The sequence below is a fragment of the Carcharodon carcharias genome, chromosome 16, assembly GCF_017639515.1.
Source record: "Carcharodon carcharias isolate sCarCar2 chromosome 16, sCarCar2.pri, whole genome shotgun sequence".
NCBI lineage: Eukaryota > Metazoa > Chordata > Chondrichthyes > Lamniformes > Lamnidae > Carcharodon > Carcharodon carcharias.
The window spans coordinates 53,211,390-53,233,226 of NC_054482.1; the positions used below are offsets into that span (position 1 = coordinate 53,211,390).

At 43.1% G+C, this 21,837-nt stretch overlaps 1 protein-coding gene across 1 annotated transcript in view; it reads left to right on the forward strand.

Annotated features, from left to right (window-relative positions):
- Nucleotides 1-4,481, forward strand: part of pgm1 (phosphoglucomutase 1) — a 76,499-nt gene extending 72,018 nt beyond the window's left edge. Inside the window, exon 11 of the mRNA XM_041208890.1 lies at nt 3,441-4,481. Within this exon, the coding sequence (XP_041064824.1) occupies nt 3,441-3,530 (90 nt within the window). The 3' untranslated portion in view covers nt 3,531-4,481. The remainder of the gene's footprint in view (nt 1-3,440) is intronic.
- Nucleotides 4,482-21,837: the final 17,356 nt, after the last annotated feature.

Genomic DNA, 21,837 nt, shown 5'->3' on the forward strand with positions numbered 1-21,837 from the left:
CAGTGATAGACTATCTGAATATGCATCTTGAAGAATGTTGTTTAATTATGTAGTCATGGACTTAACATTGTGTCAGGTTTTATTTTCCAATATGATTTTACAGGATTTTTTTTTGCTACCTTCTTTTAAAAATCTGCCACAAAAACACATGTTGATCAGGCTCCATCATAGACCACAGTAATGTAATTGTCTTCTCCCTTGCCATATTAATTTCCAGTTTCCTAAAATCCATCTCTGACCTAATGAACAAGTCTGATTTATGGTCTAATATGTTAGCATAATTGACTAGAATTTTCCTTTCTGATAAAGTCATAAATACATTTTTCTTAAATTAACCTTTTGCTTTATAAATGAAATATTTAAAACTAAAAGGATGCCTTGGAAGCTTTGGAACCACGGAAGAAAATTCTTAATTTATATAATTTATATTTGCTAACTTTTTTCCCCCTCTCATCATAATCTGAAGATATTCACTTCTTCCCGAGATATGGTTCCACAGATGCAGGCACTCCACTACCTCATTCTTTACTCATGTATATACCTTGATGATGAAGAATCTTCTCAACTGAGCCCAATCCTGTCCTCGTCAAACAGGTGCTTCCAGCAGGAGTCGCTGGATATCAGTCAGCAGTGGCACTGATGGGGTTTTGCTTTCTCTAACCCAGGGACATTGAAGCTAATTAAAGCACTGTTATTTAGATTGTTATTGGTTGCCACTGCTCAGGGTTTACAGCTGTGAAACTTGCTGGTTTGCATAGTTCAGTTACTAACTGGATGATATAGCTAGTAAATGCATTGCACCTTATAGTACTTAACCATACAATTCTGGAAGCTGACATTTGTTGCTGGTCTCTATTGATTAGAGGTAGGGGTATAACGACTAGTTCAATGCCTCTAAACCAAGCAAATAAGAAAGAAGTCAACCCTTGTATCCTTTCCTCATTGCCAAGCAGTGACTCTGCTGAAAAGCATATCTTTTGTGAATGTTGGGTTTGAATGCAGTGTCCTCCATGGTCAAATACTCTGCCAGCACTCACTAAACCATATGACCACTTGAGCGAGGCACTGAAAGATTGCCACCACTTATGGACCTTTGTACCTTCACATGAAGCAGGCAGAAAATTGGAAGAAAAGGGAATTTTTGTTGTGTTTACACCATGGCCTGGATTTTGTCAGGTCCAACCGGTTGGAGAACCAGGGGTGGGGAGGAGCCCCCAAGCCCCCATCATTTCTGTGGGGAAGACCTGATGGAATTGGACACCATTGGGCCTTCCCATTATTGAGGACCCCAGTGGCGGAAGTCCCACTTACAGAGAGCTGCCAGCCAATCAGAGGCCAGCAGCTCATCATTGCCAATGGGAGCGGTGGCTGCTGGCCGCACTGCACCCACCTGAGGCCCAGGATCACGGGGGGACCCGCGGGGTCACAGGTGAGTGAAGGCAGAATGTGGGTCATGGAGCAGTCGGAGGCAGGGGTGTGACTTTCAGCGGTCATTCCCTTGCCCGATGCTGGGTCCCTTGATCGGGCCACGTAGTGCCTGACTACAAGGGAATCGCTCCATATCTAGGTGCACTTGGAGGTGGTACCAGAGGCTGCCAGTGCTGGTGAAACTGTCCAGCATCACTGGAACAAAAAAACATAAGGTTTTGTGTAGCATGGTGTTTCAGTTTATTGGAACACCAAGATTTGTTGCTGTGAAATGGCCCATCGGTTAGTGTCTGTAATTTCATGCATTACTGAGGTTTTGATCTCAACCATGCCACTTTTGGAGAACAACCACGTGAAAGACGATCTCCTCCCACAAAGAGGGAAATCGGAAGGGTATCCAGACCTTAGCTACATTTGCTGCCCATGAAAAGGTGTAAAATAACTGAGATTGAAGTTAAGAGAGGACTTCGGTAGCCTCAGTCAACTCTCAATAGTCCAATCACTAGTGGCAGAGCAGCAATCAACAAAATAAATTGAACGCTCAAATATGCAGCCAAAATAATGGAGTACAAATGAGACAAAGTTATGCTCAAACTATATAGGCCTAGGCCTTCCAGTCTCCAGGTAGTCGGAGACTGGACGTAGCCAACCCAAGATTCCCTTCAGGATTCTTTGGACGTCGAACACACTGACTCCCTGGGAATTGCCTGGGAAGCTTGAACTTCCGATGGGCAATTTCCCTGCTCCCTGAAACCCTCTGCAAAAGTCTCCACTGAGTTAGAGTCAGAGACTTCGGATGGTTCCAACTTACTTACCTGGAGAGTTACCCAGGAAATGTTAGACAGAAAAATCCTAGCTTAACATCTGGGTCACTACACAACTGACCCTCTGTACCACCTCGACCTCCCGATTCCCTCTAACCTGACCTCAACATCCGATTTCTGCCCCCCCGCCTCCCCCAACCCAACCTCACCTCCTGACCCAGCTGCCACTCTACCCCATCGCCCACACTACCCCCTTACTTACCTTACCCACCCTACCACCTTACTACCCTACCCCCTTACCCATTTACCTTGCTCACCCAACCCCCTTACCCACCCTACCACAATACCTACCCTACTTCCTTACCAACTTACCTTCTCTCCGTAGCTCTTCAAAGAAGCTTTGGGACATTTTAAACTCTTTACTTGCCAGAATATTGTAGCTAGTGCTGTAAAAATAGGCATGGCTTTTGCATGGATTCTCTCCACTGATGTCTCCGAGGTTTCCTGTGCTGACTGAATTAGAAACATAGAAATTAGGAGCAGGAGTAGGCCATTTGGCCCTTCGAGCCTGCTCCGCCATTCATTATGATCATGGCTGGTCATCCAACTCAGTAGCCTGCTCCTGCTTTCTCCCTGCACCCTTTGATTCCTTTCGCCCCAAGAGCTATATCTAATTCCTTCTTGAAAACATACAATGTTTTGGTCTCAACTACTTTCTGTGGTAACGAATTCCACAGGCAGAAAGAAGCCATTCAGCCAATTATTTCTGGGCTAGCTGTTTGCTGGAGTAATCCAATTAGACTCTCTAATAACTACTTACATAGCACATTTAATCTAATACAATATCCCAAGGTGCTTAACAAGAGTGAGGAAGGTAACTGGGTACTTTTTTGTCTGATCAGGGTCAGAAATATGTGTTCTGATCATGGTCGGAAGATTTGGGCCATGGCGTTCTAAAAAGAATGTCCATTTCTGACCAGCACATTCAAGGGAGTCATTTAATTCTTGCAGCTTATTCAAAGCAGAGCCATGAGACTAATTCCTAACATCTATCAAAATCTTGAAAGCAGCCGCCTCAACTGCAAATGGTGCATCCATTTGGGAAGGCCTGATTAGGAGAGAAAATATTATTCAAGAAATGAGGCTTGTACTTTCTCATGTGCACATGCTCAAAATAAGAGCGCCAAGAAAACAAGTGTTCTTAAAGAAAACCTTAATTCAAAAATTTAATTTCTGTTTCTTTTACAGGAAATGCTCGCCCCTCTAATAAAAATTGCTTTGAAGGTTTCTCAGCTTCATGAGCGAACAGGCCGCACCAGCCCTACAGTGATCACTTAAAAGTCTAATACTGATAAATCAGAAGATAAAATATTGGAGAAGGAATTACTAAAGGAAAAACCTGAAAAAATGTGAAAAGTATTACTGTAAACTATCATTTCCTACTTCATGTTCAAGTTTTCTGAATATCGTAGAGAGAAAAAGCTATTAGAGAAAATGAACATGGGCTAGGAATGCTGAAGTAAAAATGTAATAAAATATAAATATATATATATACATACTCCATTGGTGTTATGTTGTTTCCAGCCTCTTAAATGGTTTAGATGAAAACTAAAATTAACTTTGGTTCGTAACTAAATATGTGTTCTCATTATCAACACCAGTATTGTATTACAACTAGAAACTTGTCCAAATTAATACTTGAAAGGACACCACACACACACAATTTATTTTAAAGTGACAAACAAGCATCAACAAAACCAGCAACAACTTATTTCACATGAAATAACTGATTTTCTGTTTCATTGATATGCTCAGCGTGGTTGTCACAGATTAGTCACATGTTTGTTCAGTTGAATTTTTTTCAGAGATATTTTGTTGATCATGATGGTGCTTGTTCAGCAGGTTCCTGATCCTATGCTTTTATGGTCAACAGTGATAAACAGAAAGTATTTTAGTTTATAGCAAACTTGTAAATTACCTGGCTCATCAGAAGTGGACAGACAGGACACAAATGAAACGAAATGATTACTTTATTTCAATAGTGCAATTAAGATTCAGTCAATACCCGAACAAAATGACATCATTTATTCTCGAAAACTTTTTCAATTGATTTGTGGCAAATTTCAGTCTTTAATCGATTTAAGTAATAGAAAGCAAATTTCATTTTCACTACAGTAAGGATCATTACACTTTAATCTGAGTTCAGAATGTAAAACAGTTTACTGCTTTGCAATTATATTGTTGGTAAATACTTGACTACATCCTCTTAAAATAAAGCATCACATTGTACCCATGCAGTGATACAGATAATTTATTTGGTTGAGTACAGTGCAAGTAACTGCTTTCATATTGTTCACAAGAAAGGTGTATTGAGGTGGGAGCCTTAGGGATAAACAGAAATCAGGGTCCTATGAATGAAATCCCTGAACTGTCAACTGAATGGAGCATCTATGTAGACGCTCTGCTTAATAAAACCTGCCACATACCTGCTGGGAGGCCATCTTGTATAAGTTTAGTTATTTTTATACGCTCCTTTGGGCTCCACAAGAATGTTTGGGCTGCTTCCTTGGATTCTACGTTCTCCTAAACCCCCACCTCTCCCCTAAAACCCAGCTGTATCCAAAATTCCATTAGTTGTTCCCTAGGGTGAAAATCAGGTATGGCAATATACATCAACTCTGCTGTGCTGCGATTTATTTTGTATCATAAAATTGTACAACATGGGGGGACCATTCAGCCTTTTATGCCTGTGCTGGCTTCTTGTCTGTCCCCAAACTATAGAATCCCCATCATCATTGTTTTCTAATTCTTTGTCCTGTCTCCCACCTGTACAGCTGAGCCAGCCATTGATTGGTTCTGGCTGTACTCTCCAGAGGAGCCATCACTTTTTCACCAGTATTTAACAATGCCAGTAGGAGAATGAGGTCCACTCGGGACTCCGGCACTACATGCCTGGTCCTCCTTTTGACTATTTGGCAATCACGCATTCCCTTTCTGCCTGAAATCTCTTAAGTTGTAGGATGACTACTTTCAGAAACACGATATTCAAAAAGTTTTCAACGCATGTACCATAGTGAATCCAATTGCTGCTCAAGAACCAAAAGTTGGAGCTTGGGCTGCTCCAGCTGATGATATTTCCTGCACATGGAGTTATCCAGGACACAAGATGTGTCCTAGATTTCCCACGTGGGACAAGATGTGCATTCTATGGAATCTAAGATGCCCTATAAAGCCAATATTTATTATACTGTTATCTAACATAGTGGACTGAAAAATTCAGAACCCTTTAGTGTCGCTCTCATTTCTTATTTCATGTAAAACTTATCCAACAGATCTGGTTAATTAACAGAACACAAATTATATTAATATGATAAATTATCAAATTAGCTTTCGTTTCATACCAATTAATTGACCTACTCACTGTATGCATGATTAATTTAAATTAAAATAAACGTTTATCAGTATAGTCACCCCTCCTTGCTGTGATGTCACTGCAAATTATCCTCGATGTGGCCTTGGGTTCTCGCTGTTACTTTTATCCTGGCTGTGGCCTCGGGTTCTCGCTGTTCCTTTAATCCTTGCTGTGTTCTCAATCATCGCTGTTCCTTTTATCCCAGCTGTGTTCTCAGTCATAGCTGCTCTGTTATCCTCGCTGTGTTCTCAGCCATCGCTGTTCCTTTTATCCTCGCTGTGTTCTCAGTCATTGCTGCCCCTTTTTTCCACGCTGTGTTCTCAGTCATTGCTCTACCTTTAATCCACCCTGTGTTCTCAGTCATCGCTGTTCCTTTAATCCTCACTGTGTTCTCAATCATCACTGCTCCTTTTATCCTCGCTGTGTTCTCATTCATCGCTGTTCCTTTAATTGTTGCTGTGTTCTCAATCATCGCTGCTCCTTTTATCCTCACTGTGTTCTCATTCATCGCTGTTCCTTTTATCCTTGCTCTGTTCTCAGTCATCGCTGTTCCTTGAATCCTCAGTGTTCTCAATCATCGCTGCTCCTTTTATCCTTGCTTTGTTCACAGTCATCGCTGTTCCTTTAATCCTCGCTGTGTTCTCAGCCATCGCTGATCCTTTAATCCTCGCTGTGTTCGCAAATATCGCTGTCCCTTTACACTCGCTGTTGTTCTCAGTCATCGCTTTTCCTTTTATCCTCGCTTTGTTCTCAGTCATCGCTGTTCCTTTTATCCTTGCCGTGTTCTGTCATCGCTGTTCCATTAATCCTCACTGTGTTCTCAGTCATCGCTGCTCCTTTTATCCTCGGTGTGTTCTCATTCATCACTGTCCCTTTAATCCTCTCTGTGATCTCAGTCACTGCTGTTCCTTTTATCCTTGCTGTGTTCTTAGTCACCGCTGTTCATTTTATCATCACTCTGCACTGGGTGATGACTGTTCCTTTTATGCTTACTGTGTTCTCAATGATTGCTGCTCCTTTTATCCTCACTATGTTCAGTCACCACTGTTATTTACTCGCAGTTTTCATCCACTGATGCTGCTTCTATTCTCACTGTGTTCTGAGTCATTGCTGTTCCTTTTATCCTCACTGTGTTCTCAGTCACCATTGCTCGCTTCACCTCACTCTTCTCAGGGTCCTTGCTTTTTGTTTTATCCTCGCTGTGTTCTCAATCATCGCTGTTGCTTTAATCCTGACTCTGTTCTCAGTCATTGCTGTTCCTTTTATCCTCGCTGTGTTCTCAGTCATCGCTGTTCCTTTTATCCTTGCTGTGTTCTCAGTCATCGCTGTTCCTTTTATCCTCGATTTGTTCTCAGTCACTGATGTTCCTTCTATCCGCGCTGAGTTCTCAGTCACCGCTGTTCATTTTAGCATCACTCTGTTCTCAGGGTAATCACTGTTCCTGTTATGCTCACTGTGTTCTCAGTGATTGCTGCTCCTTTTATCCTCACTGTTTTCAGTCACCGCTGTTATTTACTCGCGGTGTTCATCCACTGATACTGCTTTTATCCTCACTGTGTTCTCAGTCACCACACTGCTCGCTTAATCCTTGCTCTGTTCTCAGGGCCCTTGCTTTTTGTTTTATCCTCGCTGCATTCCCAGTGGTCGTTGCTTCTTTTACCCTCGCTGTTTTCTCAGTCATTGCTCATTTTATCCTCGCTGTGTTCTCAGCCATTGCTCTCCTTTTATCCTCACTGTGTTCTTAGTCATCGCTGCTTTTAACTCCACTGTGTTCTCAGTCATCGCAGTTCCTTTTAAACTCACTTTGTTCTCAGGCTCATCGCTGTTCCTTTTATTCTTGCTGTCTTCTCAGTCGTCGCTGTTCCTTTTATCGTCGCTGTTTTCTCAGGGTCATCGCTTTTCCTTTTTCCCTTGCTATGTCCTGAGCCATCACTGTTTCATTTATCCTGGCTGTGCTCTGTCATCAATCTCCTCTTATCCTCGCTGTGTTGTCAGCATCATTGCTGATCCTTTTATTCTCGTTGTGTTCTCATTCATTGCTGTTGCTTTTTTCTTTGCTGTGTTCTCAGTCATCGCTGCTTCTTTTAACTCCACTGTTCTCAGTCATCGCAGTTACTTTTAAAATCACTTTGTTCTCAGGCTCATCGCTGTTCCTTTTGTTCTCGTTGTGTTCTCATTCATCGCTGTTGCTTTTTTCCTCACTGCTCCTTTTATCCTCGCTGCTCATTTTAACCTCGCTGCTCCTTTTAACCTCGCTGCTCCTTTTATCCTCACTGCTCATTTTATCCTTGCTTTGTTCTCAGTCATCGCTGTTCCTTCCCTCCTCGCTGTGTTCTCAGTCATCGCTGCTCGTTTTATCTTCGGTGTGTTCTCATTCATTGCTGTCCTTTTATCCTTGCCGTGTTCTCAGTCATCGCTGTTCTGTTTATCCTCACGCTGTTCTCAGTCATCGCTGTTCCGTTTATCCTCACAGTGTTCTCAATCATCGCTGCTCCTTTTATCTTCGCTATGTTCTCAGTCATCGCTGTTGCTTTTATCCTCGCTGAGCTCCCGGTCATTGCATCTCCTTGTATGCTCTCTGTGTTCTCAGACATTGCTGTTCCAATAGTCCTCACTGTGTTCTCAGTGGTCGCTGTTCCTTTTATTCTTGCTGTCTTCTCAGTAATTGCTGTTCCTTTTATCCTCGCTGCTTTCTCAGGGTCATCGCTTTTCCTTTTTTCCTTGCTATGTCCTGAGCCATCACTCTTCCATTTATCCTGGCTGTGCTCTCAGTCATCAATGTCCTCTTATCCTTGCTGAGTTGTCAGTGTCATTGCTGTTCCTTTTATTCTCGTTGTGTTCTCATTCATCGCTGTTGCTTTTTACCTCACTGCTCCTTTTATCCTCGCTGCTCATTTTAACCTCACTACTCCTTTTATCCTCGCTGCTCATTTTATCCTTGCTTTGTTCTCAGTCATCGCTGTTCCTTTTAACTTCACTGTGTTCTCAGTCATCGCTGCTCGTTTTATCTTCGGTGTGTTCTCATTCATTGCTGTCCTTTTATCCTTGCCTTGTTCTCAGTCATCACTGTTCCGTTTATCCTCACGGTGTTCTCAGTCATCGCTGCTCCTTTTATCTTCGCTATGTTCTCAGTCAACGCTGTTGCTTTTATCCTCGCTGAGCTCCCAGTCATTGCATCTCGTTGTATGCTCTCTGTGTTCTCAGACATTGCTGTTCCAATAGTCCTCACTGTGTTCTCAGTCATCGCTGTTCCTTTTATCCTCACTGTGTCCTGAGCCATCACTGTTTCATTTATTCTGGCTGTGCTATCAGTCATCGATGTCCTCTTATCCTGGCTGTGTTCTCAGTATCATCGCTGTCCCTTTTACTCTCGTTGTGTTCTCATTCATTGCTGTTGCTTTTTTCTTCACTGTGTTCTCAGTCATTGCTGTTCCTTCCCTCTTTGCTGTCTTCTCAGTCATTCCTGTTCCTTTTCTCCTCACTGAGTTTTCAGTCCTCGCTGCTCCTTTTGTCCTAACTGTGGTCTCAGTTATCGCTGTCCTTTTGTGCCGACTGTGTTCTCAGTCTTCGCTGCTCCTTTTATTTTCGGCGTGTTCTCAGTCATCGCTGTTCCTTTTATCCTCGCTGTGTTCTCAGTCATCGATAGCCTCTTCTCCTCCATTTGATCATGGGGTCATCGCTGTGTTCTCAGTTCTCACTGTTGCCTTTATCCTCACTGCACTTTCAGGGACACTGCTGTTCTTTTTATACTTGCTGACTTCTCAGTTCTCGCTGTTCCCTTTATCCTTGCTGTGTTTTCAGTCCTCACTGCTCCTTTTATACTCGTTGTGTTCTCAGTCATTGCTGCTTCTTTTAACTCCACTGTGTACTCAGCCATCACAGTTCCTTTTAAACTCACTTTGTTCTCAGGCTTATCGCTGTTCCACTTATTCTTGCTGTCTTCTCAGTCATCGCTGTTCCTTTTATCCTCGCTGAGCTCTCAGTCATCGCTGTTCCTTTTATCCTCGCTGTTTTCTCAGGGTCATCGCTTTTCCTTTTTTCCTTGCTACGTCCTGAGCCATCACTGTTCCATTTATCCTGGCTGTGCTCTCAATCATCAATGTCCTCTTATCCTTGCTGTGTTGTCAGTATCATTGCTGTTCCTTTTATTCTCGTTGTGTTCTCATTCATCGCTGTTGCTTTTTTCCTCACTGCTCCTTTTAACCTCGCTGCTCCTTTTATCGTCGCTGCTCATTTTATCCTCGCTGCTCATTTTATCCTCGCTGCTTCTTTTATCCTCGCTGCTCCTTTTATCCTCGCTGCTCATTTTATCCTCGTTGCTCCTTTTATCCTCGCTGCTCCTTTTATCGTCGCTGCTCCTTTTATCGTCGCTGCTCATTTTATCCTCGCTGCTCCTTTTATCGTCGCTGCTCATTTTATCCTCATTGCTCCTTTTATCCTCGCTGCTAATTTTATTCTCGTTGCTCCTTTTATCGTCACTGCTCCTTTTAACCTCGCTGCTCCTTTTAACCTCGCTGCTCCTTTTATCCTCACTGCTCCTTTTATCCTCGCTGGACATTTTAACCTTGCTGCTCCTTTTATCCTCGCTGCACATTTTAACCTCGCTGCTCCTTTTATCCTCGTTGCTGCTTTTAACCTCGCTCCTCCTTTTATCCTCGCTGCTCCTTTTAACCTCGCTGCTCCTTTTAACCTCGCTGCTCATTTTATCCTAGCTGCTCATTTTATCCTAGCTGCTCCTTTTATCCTCGCTGCTCCTTTTAACCTCGCTGCTCCTTTTAACCTCACTGTTCCTTTTATCCTCGCTCCTCCTTTTATCCTCGCTGCTCCTTTTAACCTCGCTGCTCCTTTTAACCTCGCTGCTCCTTTTAACCTCGCTGCTCCTTTTAACCTCGCTGCTCCTTTTAACCTCGCTGCTCCTTTTATCCTCGCTGCTCCTTTTATCCTCGCTGCTCCTTTTAACCTCGCTGCTCCTTTTAACCTCGCTGCTCCTTTTATCGTCGCTGCTCCTTTTATCGTCGCTGCTCCTTTTATCGTCGCTGCTCCTTTTATCCTCGCTGCTCCTTTTATTCTCGTTACTCCTTTTAAACTCGCTCCTCCTTTTAACCTCGCTGCTCCTTTTAACCTCGCTGCTCCTTTTAACCTCGCTGCTCCTTTTATCCTCGCTGCTCCTTTTATCCTCGCTGCTTCTTTTATCCTCGCTGCTCCTTTTATCCTCGCTGCTCCTTTTATCCTCGCTGCTCCTTTTATCCTCGTTGCTCCTTTTAACCTCACTGTTCCTTTTAACCTCGCTGCTGCTTTTATCCTCGCTGCTCCTTTTATCCTCGCTGCTCCTTTTATCCTCGTTGCTCCTTTTAACCTCGCTGCTCCTTTTATCGTCGCCGCTCCTTTTATCCTCGCTGCTCCTTTTATTCTCGTTACTCCTTTTAAACTCGCTCCTCCTTTTAACCTCGCTGCTCCTTTTAACCTTGCTGCTCCTTTTATCCTCGCTGCTTCTTTTAACGTCGCTGCTCCTTTTATCGTTGCTGCTCCTTTTATTCTCATTACTCCTTTTATCCTCGCTGCTCCTTTTATCCTCACTGCTCCTTTTATCCTCGCTGCTCCTTTTATCCTCGCCGCTCATTTTAACCTCGCCGCTCATTTTAACCTCGCCGCTCCTTTTAACCTCGCTGTTCATTTTATCCTTGCTGTGTTCTCAGGCATCGCTGTTCCTTCCCTCCTTGCTGTGTTCTTAGTCATCGCTGCTCCTTTTATCTTCGGTATGATCTCATTCATTGCTGTTGCTTTTTTCTTCGCTGTGTTCTCAGTCATCGTTGTCCTTTTATCCTCGCCATGTTCTCAGACATCGCTGTTCCTTTTATCCTTGCTGTGTTCTCAGTCATCGCTGTTTCTTTTATCCTCGCGGTGATCAGCCATCGCTGTGTTCCCGCAGTCATCACTTTTCCTTTTATCCTCACTGTGTTCTCAGTTGTCACGGCTCCTTTTATCCTCGCTGTGTTCTCAGTCATCGCTGTTGCTTTTATCCTCACTGTGTTCTCAGTCATCATGGCTCCTTTTATCCTAGCTGTGTTCTCAGGGCCATCATTGCTCCTTTTATCCTCGCTGTGTTCTCAGTCATCACTGTTCCTTTTATCCTCGCTGTGTTCTCAGTCATCACAGCTCCTTTTATCCTCGCTGTGTTCTCGGTCCTCGCTGCTCCTTTTATCCTCGCTGTGTTTTCAGTCCTCGCTGTTACTTTTATCCTCACTGTGTTCTCACTCATCACGGATCCTTTTATCCTGGCTGTGTTCTCAGGGCCATTGTTGCTCCTTTTATCCTCGCCGTGTTTTCAGTCATCCCTGCTCCTCTGATGCTGGCTGTGTTCTCAGGGTGATCATTGTTCCTCTTATGCTCGCTGTGTTTCAGTCATCGCTGTTCTTTTTACCTTGCCGTGTTCTCAGTCATAGCTGTTCGCTTTATCATCGCTGTGATTTCAGTCCTCGCTGCTCCTTTTATTCTCGCTGTGCTCCCAGTCATCGATGTCCTCTTTTTCTCGCTGTGTTTTCAGGGACACAGCTGTTCCTTTTATCCTCGCTATGTTCTCAGTCATCGCTGTTCAGTTTATCCTCGGTGTGTTCTCAGGGCCATCGTTGCTGCTTTTATCCTCGCCGTGTTCTCAGTCATCACTGCCCCTCTGATGCTTGCTATTTTCTCAGGGTGATCCCTGTTCCTCTTATGCTTGCTGGGTTCTCAGTCATCACAGTTTCTTTTATCTTCGCGGTGACCAGCCATTTCTGTGTTCCTTCAGTCATCGATTTTCCTTTTCTCCTCACTGTGTTCTCAGTCATCACGGCTCCTTTTATCCTCATTTGTTCTCAGTCATCAGGGTTCCCTTTATTCTCGCTGTGTTGTCAGCCATTGCTGTTCCCTTTATCCTTGCTGTGTTTTCAGTCCTCGCTGCTCCTTTTACCCTCGCTGTGTTCTCAGTCATCACTGTTCCTTTTATCTTTGCTGCCTTCTCAGTCATTGCTCATTTTATCCTCGCTGTGTTCTCAGTCATCGATGTCCTTTTCTCCTCCATGTGTTCATGGGGTCATTGCTGCGTTCACAGTTATCACTGTTGTCTTTATATTCTCCATTTTTTCAGGGACACTACTGTTCCTTTCATCCACACTGTGTTCTCATTCATTGCAGGTCCTTTTTTTCCTTGCTGTTTTCTCAGTCCTCACTGTTCCTCTTATCCTCGCTGTGTTCTCAGACCTCGCTGCACCTTTTATCCTCGCTGTGTTCTCAGTTGGCACTGTTCCCTTTATCCTCGCTGTGTTTTCAGTCCTTGCTGCTCACTTTATCCTCACTGTGTTCTCAGTCATCTCTGTTCCGTTTATCCTGGCTGTATTCTCAGGGCCATTATTGCTGCTTTTACCCTCACTGTGTTTTCAGTTCTCACTGTTCCTTTTGCCCTCGCTGTGTTCTCAGTCAACACTGTTTCTTATATCTTTGCTGTGTTCTCAGTCATTTCTCATTTTATCCTCGCTGTGTTCTCAGTCATCGATGTCCTCTTATTCTCGCTGTATTCTCAGTCATTGGTATCCTCTTCTCCTCCATGCATTCATGGGGTCATTGCTGTGTTCTCAGTTATCACTGTTGCCTTTATCCTCTCTGTTTTTTCAGGGACACCGCTGTTCTTTTTATCCACACTGTGTTCTCATTCATTGCTGCTCCTTTTATCCTCGCTGTGTTCTCAGTCATCGCTATTCCCTTTATACTCGCTGTGTTCTCAGTCCCCGTTGCGCCTTTTATCCTCGTTGTGTTCTCTGTCCTCGCTACTCCTTTTATCCTCGCTGTGTTCTCAGTCATCGCTGTTCCCTTTATACTCGCTGTGTTCTCAGTCCCCGTTGCGCCTTTTATCCTCGTTGTGTTCTTTGTCCTCGCTGCTCCTTTTATCCTCACTGTGTTCTCAGTCATCGCTGTTACTTTTATCCTTGCTGTGTTCTCAGTCATCGCTGCTCCTTTTATCCTCACTGTGTTCTCGGTCATCGCTGTTGCTTTTATCCTCGCTGTGTTCTCAGTCATTGCTGTTCCCTTTATCCTCACTGTGTTCTCAGTCTTCGCTGCTCCTATTATCCTCTCTGTTCTCAGTCCCCATTGCGTCTTTTATCCTCGTTGTGTTCTCTGTCCTCGCTGTCCCTTTATCCTCGCTGTGTTCTCAATCATCACTGTTCCTTTTATCCTCGCTGTGTTCTCAGTCATCACTGTTCCTTTTATCCTCGCTGTGTTCTCAGTCCTCTCTGCTCCTTTCATCCTCGCTGTATTCTCAGTCATTGATGTCCTCTTCTCCTTCATTTGTTCATGGGGTCATTGCTGTGTTCTCAGTCATCATTGTTCCCTCTATCCTTGGTGTGTTTTCTGTCCTCGCTGCTCCTTTTACGTTCGCTGTGTTCTCAGTCATTGCTGTTCCCTTTATCCTCGCTGTGTTTTCAGACCTCGCTGCTCCTTTTATCCTCGCTGTGTTCTCAGTCCTCGCTGCTCCTTTTATCCTCGCTGTGTTCTCAGTCCTTGCTGCGCCTTTTATCCTTGCTGTGTTGTCTCTCCTCGCTGTTCCTTTTATCCTCACTGTGTTCTCAGTCATTGCTGTCCCTTTATCCTCGCTGTGTTCTCAGTTATCACTGTTGCCTTTATCTTCGCTGTGGTTTCAGGGACACCGCTGTTCCTTTTATCCTCGCTGTCTTCTCAGTTGTCACCATTCCCTTTATCCTCGCTCTGTTTTCAGTCCTCGCTGCTCATTTTATCCTCACTGTGTTCTCAGTCATCACTGTTCCATTTATCCTGGCTGTATTCTCAGGGCCATTGTTGCTGCTTTTATCCTCGCCGTGTTCTCAGTCATCCCTGTTCCTCTGATGCTCGCCATGTTCTCAGGGTGATCCCTGTTTCTCTTATGCTCACTGTGTTCACGGTCATCACTGTTTATTTTATCCTCACGGTGATCAGCCATCATTGTGTTCCCTCAGTCATCGCTTTTCCTTTTATCCTCGCTGTGTTCTCAGTCATCGCTGTTTATTTTATCCTCGCGGTGATCAGCCATCGCTGTGTTCCCTCAGTCATTGCTTTTCCTTTTATCCTCGCTGTGTTCTCAGTCATCAATGTCCTCTTCTCCTCCATTTTTTCATGGTGTCATCGCTGTGTTCTCAGTTATCCCTGTTGCCTTTATCCTCGCTGGGTTTTCAGTCCTCACTGCTCCTTTTATGCTCATTGTGTTCTCAGTCCTCACTGTTCCTTTTATCCTCGCTGTGTTCTCAGACCTCGCTACTCCTTTTATCCTCGCTGTGTTCTCAGTCATCGCTGTTCCCATTATCCTCGCTGTGTTTCAGTCCTCACTGCTTCTTTTGTCCTTACTGTGTTCTCAGGGACACCGCTGTTCCTTTTATCCACACCGTGTTCTCATTCATTGCTGCTCCTTTTTATCCTCGCTGTGTTCTCAGTCATCGCTGTTCCCTTTATCCACACTGTGTTTTCAATCTTTGCTGCTCCTTTTATCCTCGCTGTGTTCTCAGTCTCCGCGGCTCCTTTTATTTTTCCAAAACACTTCATTGCATCTGACACTGATACCCAACTATCTAGTTCCAGTTAAAAATATGCTTTTCATATAGAAAAAATATAACTGAGTGCATCTTTCTCTTTGTACAATGTAATTACCTTATTGATATATTACTCCAGTTTCCTCCTCTTCTGAAAACAGTGGTCTTGAATTTCACACTGTGAGTTGCACCGCTTTTATGACAATGTTAAAGGTTTGCACCTGCTTCTGGTCGAAGGGCGTTTACAGGTTCCGAGATCAACCCATTTGCAAATCCATTGAAGGAGCATTTGACCTAAATTCCGGATTAAATTGGTGTAATCTGCTGGAGTGAATGTAAACTAACCTTTGAGAAGACTATTCTCTAACAACAGACCAAGGAACAAGCAGGTATGTAAGGAGCAGGTCTAGGCTCACTCATATGAGTGGGCTTTACTGTAAATTCAAGAATCTCTTCCTACCATTTTTCAAGAACGTTAAAAACAAAAACATAATTGAATCTCAGGGTGCCCAAAGCACTTTAAAGCCATTGAGGTACTTTTGAAGTGTAGTACTGTTGCAAGAATGTTTGCCACAGGACTGGTTGGGGCACTTTACCAAACTAGCCACAGGTCATAGCACAAAAGCACGGAAGGAAAAGCCGTAACTCACAAACTCTGACCTGCAAGATCTCCTTGAGAAAATTGGCTTCAGGAGATAAATATTTCTTGCTGCTGATGACAACTGCCTGAAAGGCTGGTAGAGGCAGAAACTCTCATAACATTTAAGAAGTATTTGGATGTGCACTTGTGATGCCATAGCATACAAGGCTATGGGCCTAGTGCTGGAAAATGGGATTAGAATAGTTAAGTACTTGTTTGACCGGCGCAGACTTGATGGGTTGAAGGGCCTTTTTCTGCGCTGTAGGCCTCTATGACTCTATGCCTCTAAACCTACCAGAAATGTCAATCATGCCACCTGGAGCGTGGTGGCACTAAGCACTAACTGCCAACTAACATGACTCTGGGACTGCAGACTGGTGCAATAAAAATTTTAATGGCCTTCGCAGGGCAGACAAGGTAACATGACTCATTCTACCTAATGGAAACAATCACCTCTGACGGGTCTTTTCTTCATAATTAAGCATGTTTGATGATATAGCCTTAAGTTTTCCAGTTCTAAGAATGACATTAAATCTAGCCCACTAAATGAAACCCTTTCTCTCTGACTGCTGCTTCAGACTCGAAGTGAAACATGTGCCAAGTTTCGAGGTCGTTTTCTGCCGCATGACTCCACATCATAAATTATTACCTGTAAATGTTTGAAAATCTCACAAGAGCAGTAGTTGAGCCGCTAATTAATCATGGGTACTGTAGGAGCAGCTGACCATATTGTAGATTAAGAATGAGTTATAGCATGATAACGTAGGTCAAGCTCTGAATTGAAAGATAACATTATAGATTTAGGAGTTGGTACAGAAGTTAGGTGGAATGTTCTTTCCACAGAGGCAATAAATCTGTGATACAAATACAAGGAATAACCATTGAAGCTGACAGTGGAGATGGAAGAGCTTGGTGATCATGTGCAATTGAGATCAAACATAAAGGATTGAGCTTGTTGGACCCATGGACTTCTGCTTCTAAAAACTGATTGCATGATGAGGTTATGTTTTTGTATTTCCTTGTTGCATTTCCAGTGTTCCAACATTTTTCTGCTGAACATCTCATCTATGAATTTTAGCTACTGAAGATATCCTCTGTTTGGATCACCAACACAATATACATTTCTCCTTTAGTTATCTACTTTCCTCTCCATTATGACATTAATCTTTAATGCTATCTTTAATGGCCTGTATCAGGGCCCTTAGAGTTGTCACTTTATTCAAGGTCTATTTCCTTCTTCCATTACTTTCAAAGTTTCTTACTTTACATTTTTCTACATTGAACTGATTTTCCACCTACCTACTCAAGCTGTCAGACTACCTATGTTCTCCCAAAGCCTTTAATAACATTAGGCCACTCATCTAGACTCATGCTGAAGTAATTTAAAACAAAACAATGGTTTACTGAGTATTTTTGGGATAAAGATGGTGCCTCTTTAAAGCTGTCAGGGCAGTCAATAGCTATTCAATATTCACTTGTTCGTCCTTTGAGACGAAGGTGACCATGTTCATCACCTGGGATCTTTGGTAAGGTTCTGGTGGGTATAAAGGTGACTGAAGGCCAATCTGAGGCCAGAAGATTCTGCTAAAAGTAGGAGACAATTGTCATAGACAATTTAGTTTTGGATGAATTGTTGGCTTGTGATTTCCTCTCCTTGTGTTTTCTTTCTGTTTCTGATATGCGTTTGCTTTCAAAGGAGGCCACGCTGTTTTTTATTTGGTTACGCTAGGTACTGTGATCCTGGGCAAGCTTCTCCCAGGGCTTGAAGTCGATATCAAAACTCCTCAGTGAAGTCTTCAGAGTCCCTGTAGCGCTTCCTTTGACTGCCATGAGAGCACACCCCAGACTCAAGCACTGCATATAAGATTTGCTTTGGTAAGCAAGTGTCAGGCATTCTGGCTACATGTTCAGCCCAGCTGAGCTGTGACTGTCTCAATATGGTGTTTGCCACCAGGTGGCACTAACGATCTGTAGTATGAAACAAGAATATGATTTACATTTATTTTCGTGAATTATCTTAGTTATTTTGCTTTTCCTCCTGTTGAAATACATCAGACGACAAGCATAAGGAGAAAAAAACTTGCTAAATGGCAGTGACATGTTTTAGCATTAAGAAAATAAACTTTTGTAAACAAATGGTATGTGTGAGACTAAGACACTGGTAGTGTTAATACAGTGTTGAATTTTGTGTAAGGAAACTTGAACAAGCAACAAGACAAGACCAGAGTGAAACTCTAAGCCAATGCAAGTTTGCCTGGTTTGATTAAACTTGGGGTTTTAATTTCCCCTGGAGTGGTAAATTTTCCTGTTCCACAAGAACTCGAAAAAACAACAAAGAAATCCCTAGAGCTCAGCCTGGTTCATGCTTATTATTAACCCTGACAGCAATCACATTAGTTCAAATCTGGCTTTGCCAGTTAGGCTGGAAGTGAAGCTGGTTTATTCTTGTTTAGGAAGTTGTGGAGACCTTGTCCCTGTGTTGTCCATCCATATTAGTATTGCTACATTGTTGGCTCAAGAACTAAAGAACAATTCAATGATAATTACAGTCCAGAAGGAGGCCATTCAGCCCATCAAGTCTTCACTGGCTCTCTGAAAGAGCATTCCACCTAGTCCCACTTCCTTGCTTTATCCCCATAACATTGCATATTATTTTTCAGATAGCAATCCAATTCCCTTTTGAATACCTATATCGAACCTGCCTCCACCATCCTCTCAGGAATTTTGCTGCAGACTCCAACCACCCTTTGGGTGAACAAACTTTTCTTCATGTCACATTTACTCTTTTTGCCAATTATTTTGAATTTGTGTCCCCTAGTTCTTGAAGATCCCTTGAATGGAAACAGTTTCTCACTATCTACCCTGTCCAGATCCCTTATGATTTTGAATATCTCTATCAAGTCTCCTCTCAGCCTTCTCTTCTCCAAGGAAAAGAGTCCCAACCTCTCCAATCTATCCTCATAGCTATAGCTCTTTATTCCTGGAATCATTCTTGTGAATCTCCTCTGTGCTCCCTACAATGCCTTCACATTCTTCCTCACGTATGGTGCCCAGAACTGAATGCAGTACTCCAGATGAGGCCTAACTAGTGTCTTATACAAGTTCAACACAACCTCTTTACTCTTGTATTCACTGCCTCTATTAATAAAGCCTAAGATACTGTCTGCTTTATTAACTGCTTTCTCAACATGCCCTGCCATCTCCAATGACCTATGTACATATACACCGAGTTCAACATCTACTTTATGGCAATACAAAAATATTACAGAATGTAAAACACAAGGCTTTTTTTTTTACTTTATGCTTTCATGGAATGTGGGTGCTGCTGGCAAGGCCAGCAATTATTCCCCATCCCTCATTGCCCTTGAACTCAATGGCTTACTAGGTCATTTCAGAATCATCTACATTGCTGTGGGCCTGGAATCACATGTAGGCCAGACCAGGTAATAATGGTGGATTTCCTTCCCTTAAGGGCATTAGGGAACCAGATAGGTTTTTAACAACAAGCAATGATTGTTTAATGATCACTAATACTGAGACTAGCTTTATATTCCAGATTTATTAAGTGAATTTAAATTCCAACAACTGCCATGATGGGATTTAAACTAACATCCCCAGTACATTAGCCTGGACTCTGGGTTAGTAATTCAGCAATATTACTACTATGCCATCATTTCCCCAGGCTGAAGCAATTGCAATCAGTTTCAGCCAGAAGTGACAAGTAAATGATCCTTCCTGGTTTCCTGCTGAGGTCTCCACTGCCACAGTCTTCATGCAGTCAGTTTGATTAATTCCACATGGCCTCAAGGAATGACTGAATGCACTTCACACAGCAAAGGCTCCAGTGCTGCAGATACGTATTCTTGAGCTACCCAAGTTCCTGGCTAAGGTGTTCGTACAGAGACGACACTGACACCAAACATCTCTCCAATGATGCAGAAAATTATCCCAAAAATTGTCCCCGTGAAGCAGCACAAATGCAACCTGGCCAATCGCTGTCCTATTGGTCTACTGCCAATCTTTAGCAAAATGATGAAAGGAATCTTCAACATTGCTATCATGCAGCAGTTACTCACCTACTCACTGATATTCAGTTTGAGTTCCACCAGGATCTCTATTCTCTTGACCTCATTTTAGCCCAAACATGGACAACAGGAGTGAATTTCAGAGGTGGGATAAGAGCGCCTGCCCTTGACATTAAGGCAGTATTTGATCCAATATGGCATCAAGGAACCCTGGTAAAACTGAATTAATAGGTATTTGTGTGACTCACCAGTGGGTGGTATCCAATACTGAAAGTTAATGCCCATACCCTGAAAATGATTTTTATTTTAAAACTCCATACTTTCTCATAATATTACTATTTAATCCTAGTCTGCTGTCCTTCGCAAGTAACATCGCTCTACCATGTCCCAGCCTTTGTAGAAAAGCAATCACCATGTCCTATTGATCATGTGATGCTCTCATTCTATCTCAATAACCCCAGTTCCACTTACAACAAAATATTTATTCAGCTTCTTTGTGAAGCTGTTGAGTTGCTTTTGGCAAAACTTTACATTTCAGCTTGGAGAGGAAAGGGCCAATGGATTGGCTCTGGATATTAAGAACAGGAAATGAGCACCATTGAAAATGACAGTGAGAGCTAATTCTCTCCATGTTTATCCTCAAAGCAAGTTCACTGATGGAACAACTGACAGCCTGGCCAAAATAATACATTTTTTTTATACTTACTGTAAATCTTTTCTTAAAGTCACACTCATTTATAATTAATCAACAATCACATTCCAGTTGGCTGATTCACGAGGTCGAGATCGTTTGATTGACATTTGATTGATATCAGAATGGGCTTCAGCTGCTGTACTTGGGTATACTGCATGTTGGGATGCATCTTACTCTTATACATTATTATTTCTGCATAAAAGCAAAGTCTGATTGCAAGCAAATGAAGGGGAGATGACCGGGGGACAAAATGTGCTGTAAGATTGAAGAAAGAAAGACTTGCATTTAAACAGCACTTTTCATGACCCTTGGACATCTCAAAGCACTTTACTGCCATGGAAATATATTTTGAAGGGAAGTCACTGTTGTAATGTAAGAAATCCAGCAGCCAATTTTCCCACAGCAAACTCCTACAAACAGCAATGTGATAATGACTAGATGATCTGTTTTGGTGATGTTGATTGAGGAATAAAAATTGGCAAGGAAACCTGGGGTAACTCCTCTGCTCTATTTCCAAGTAGTGCCATGGGATCTACCCGAGCAGATAGATGTGGCCTTGGTTTTCAGTCTCATCTAAAAGACAGCACCTCTGATGGGGTGGTGCTCCCTCAGTGCTGCACTGGACTGTCAGCCTTGATTTTTATACTTAAGCCCTAGAGTGGGACTTGAGCACAGAAACAAGGGTGTAACCGACCGACCAACTGCTGACACATTATTGTCAATAAATATTTTTTCTATCTTTCACCCTATTCTTGCAAAGGCACTGCCTCACATAGGACCAGAATCTTGCAGTCCAGAACCAGCCGGTCCCAGTGTGGCTCTTGCTGATTATGGTTCCACAGGCATCAGAAGCCCTTTAGTGCCTCAATGAAGTATCTATTCTTCTTGTCTGAATCTAGACAGTACAGACCCAAAATTCACAAGCCTGCCGGCATATTCTCATCATTACTTTGGCAGGAGTCTCCTGGAAGAGCCACGGGGTTGGAGAAAATTGTGTAGAACTTCAGCCACCCCTTATAAGATCAGCAAGGTAGAGGAGGTGGCACTGGGGCCGGAGCTGGGCCTGTGTTTCCAGGCTCCTCAGTCAACAGGACCGGCTTAGTGGTTCCAGCTGTTCCAGACTCCCAAATGGCAGAAGTGATGTTCACCATCACCAGGCTGAGATTGAGGCCTGGGCCCCAGAAGAGTCAGGGAAATATATATGTTTTTAATATTTAAAAACAGCTTCCTTAAAGAGAATGCTGTTGGGGCTCATTTTCCCAGGGGAACTTGAAACTCCCTCCCTTCACCCAACCTCTGCCCAAAAAAAATTGACACTGGGAT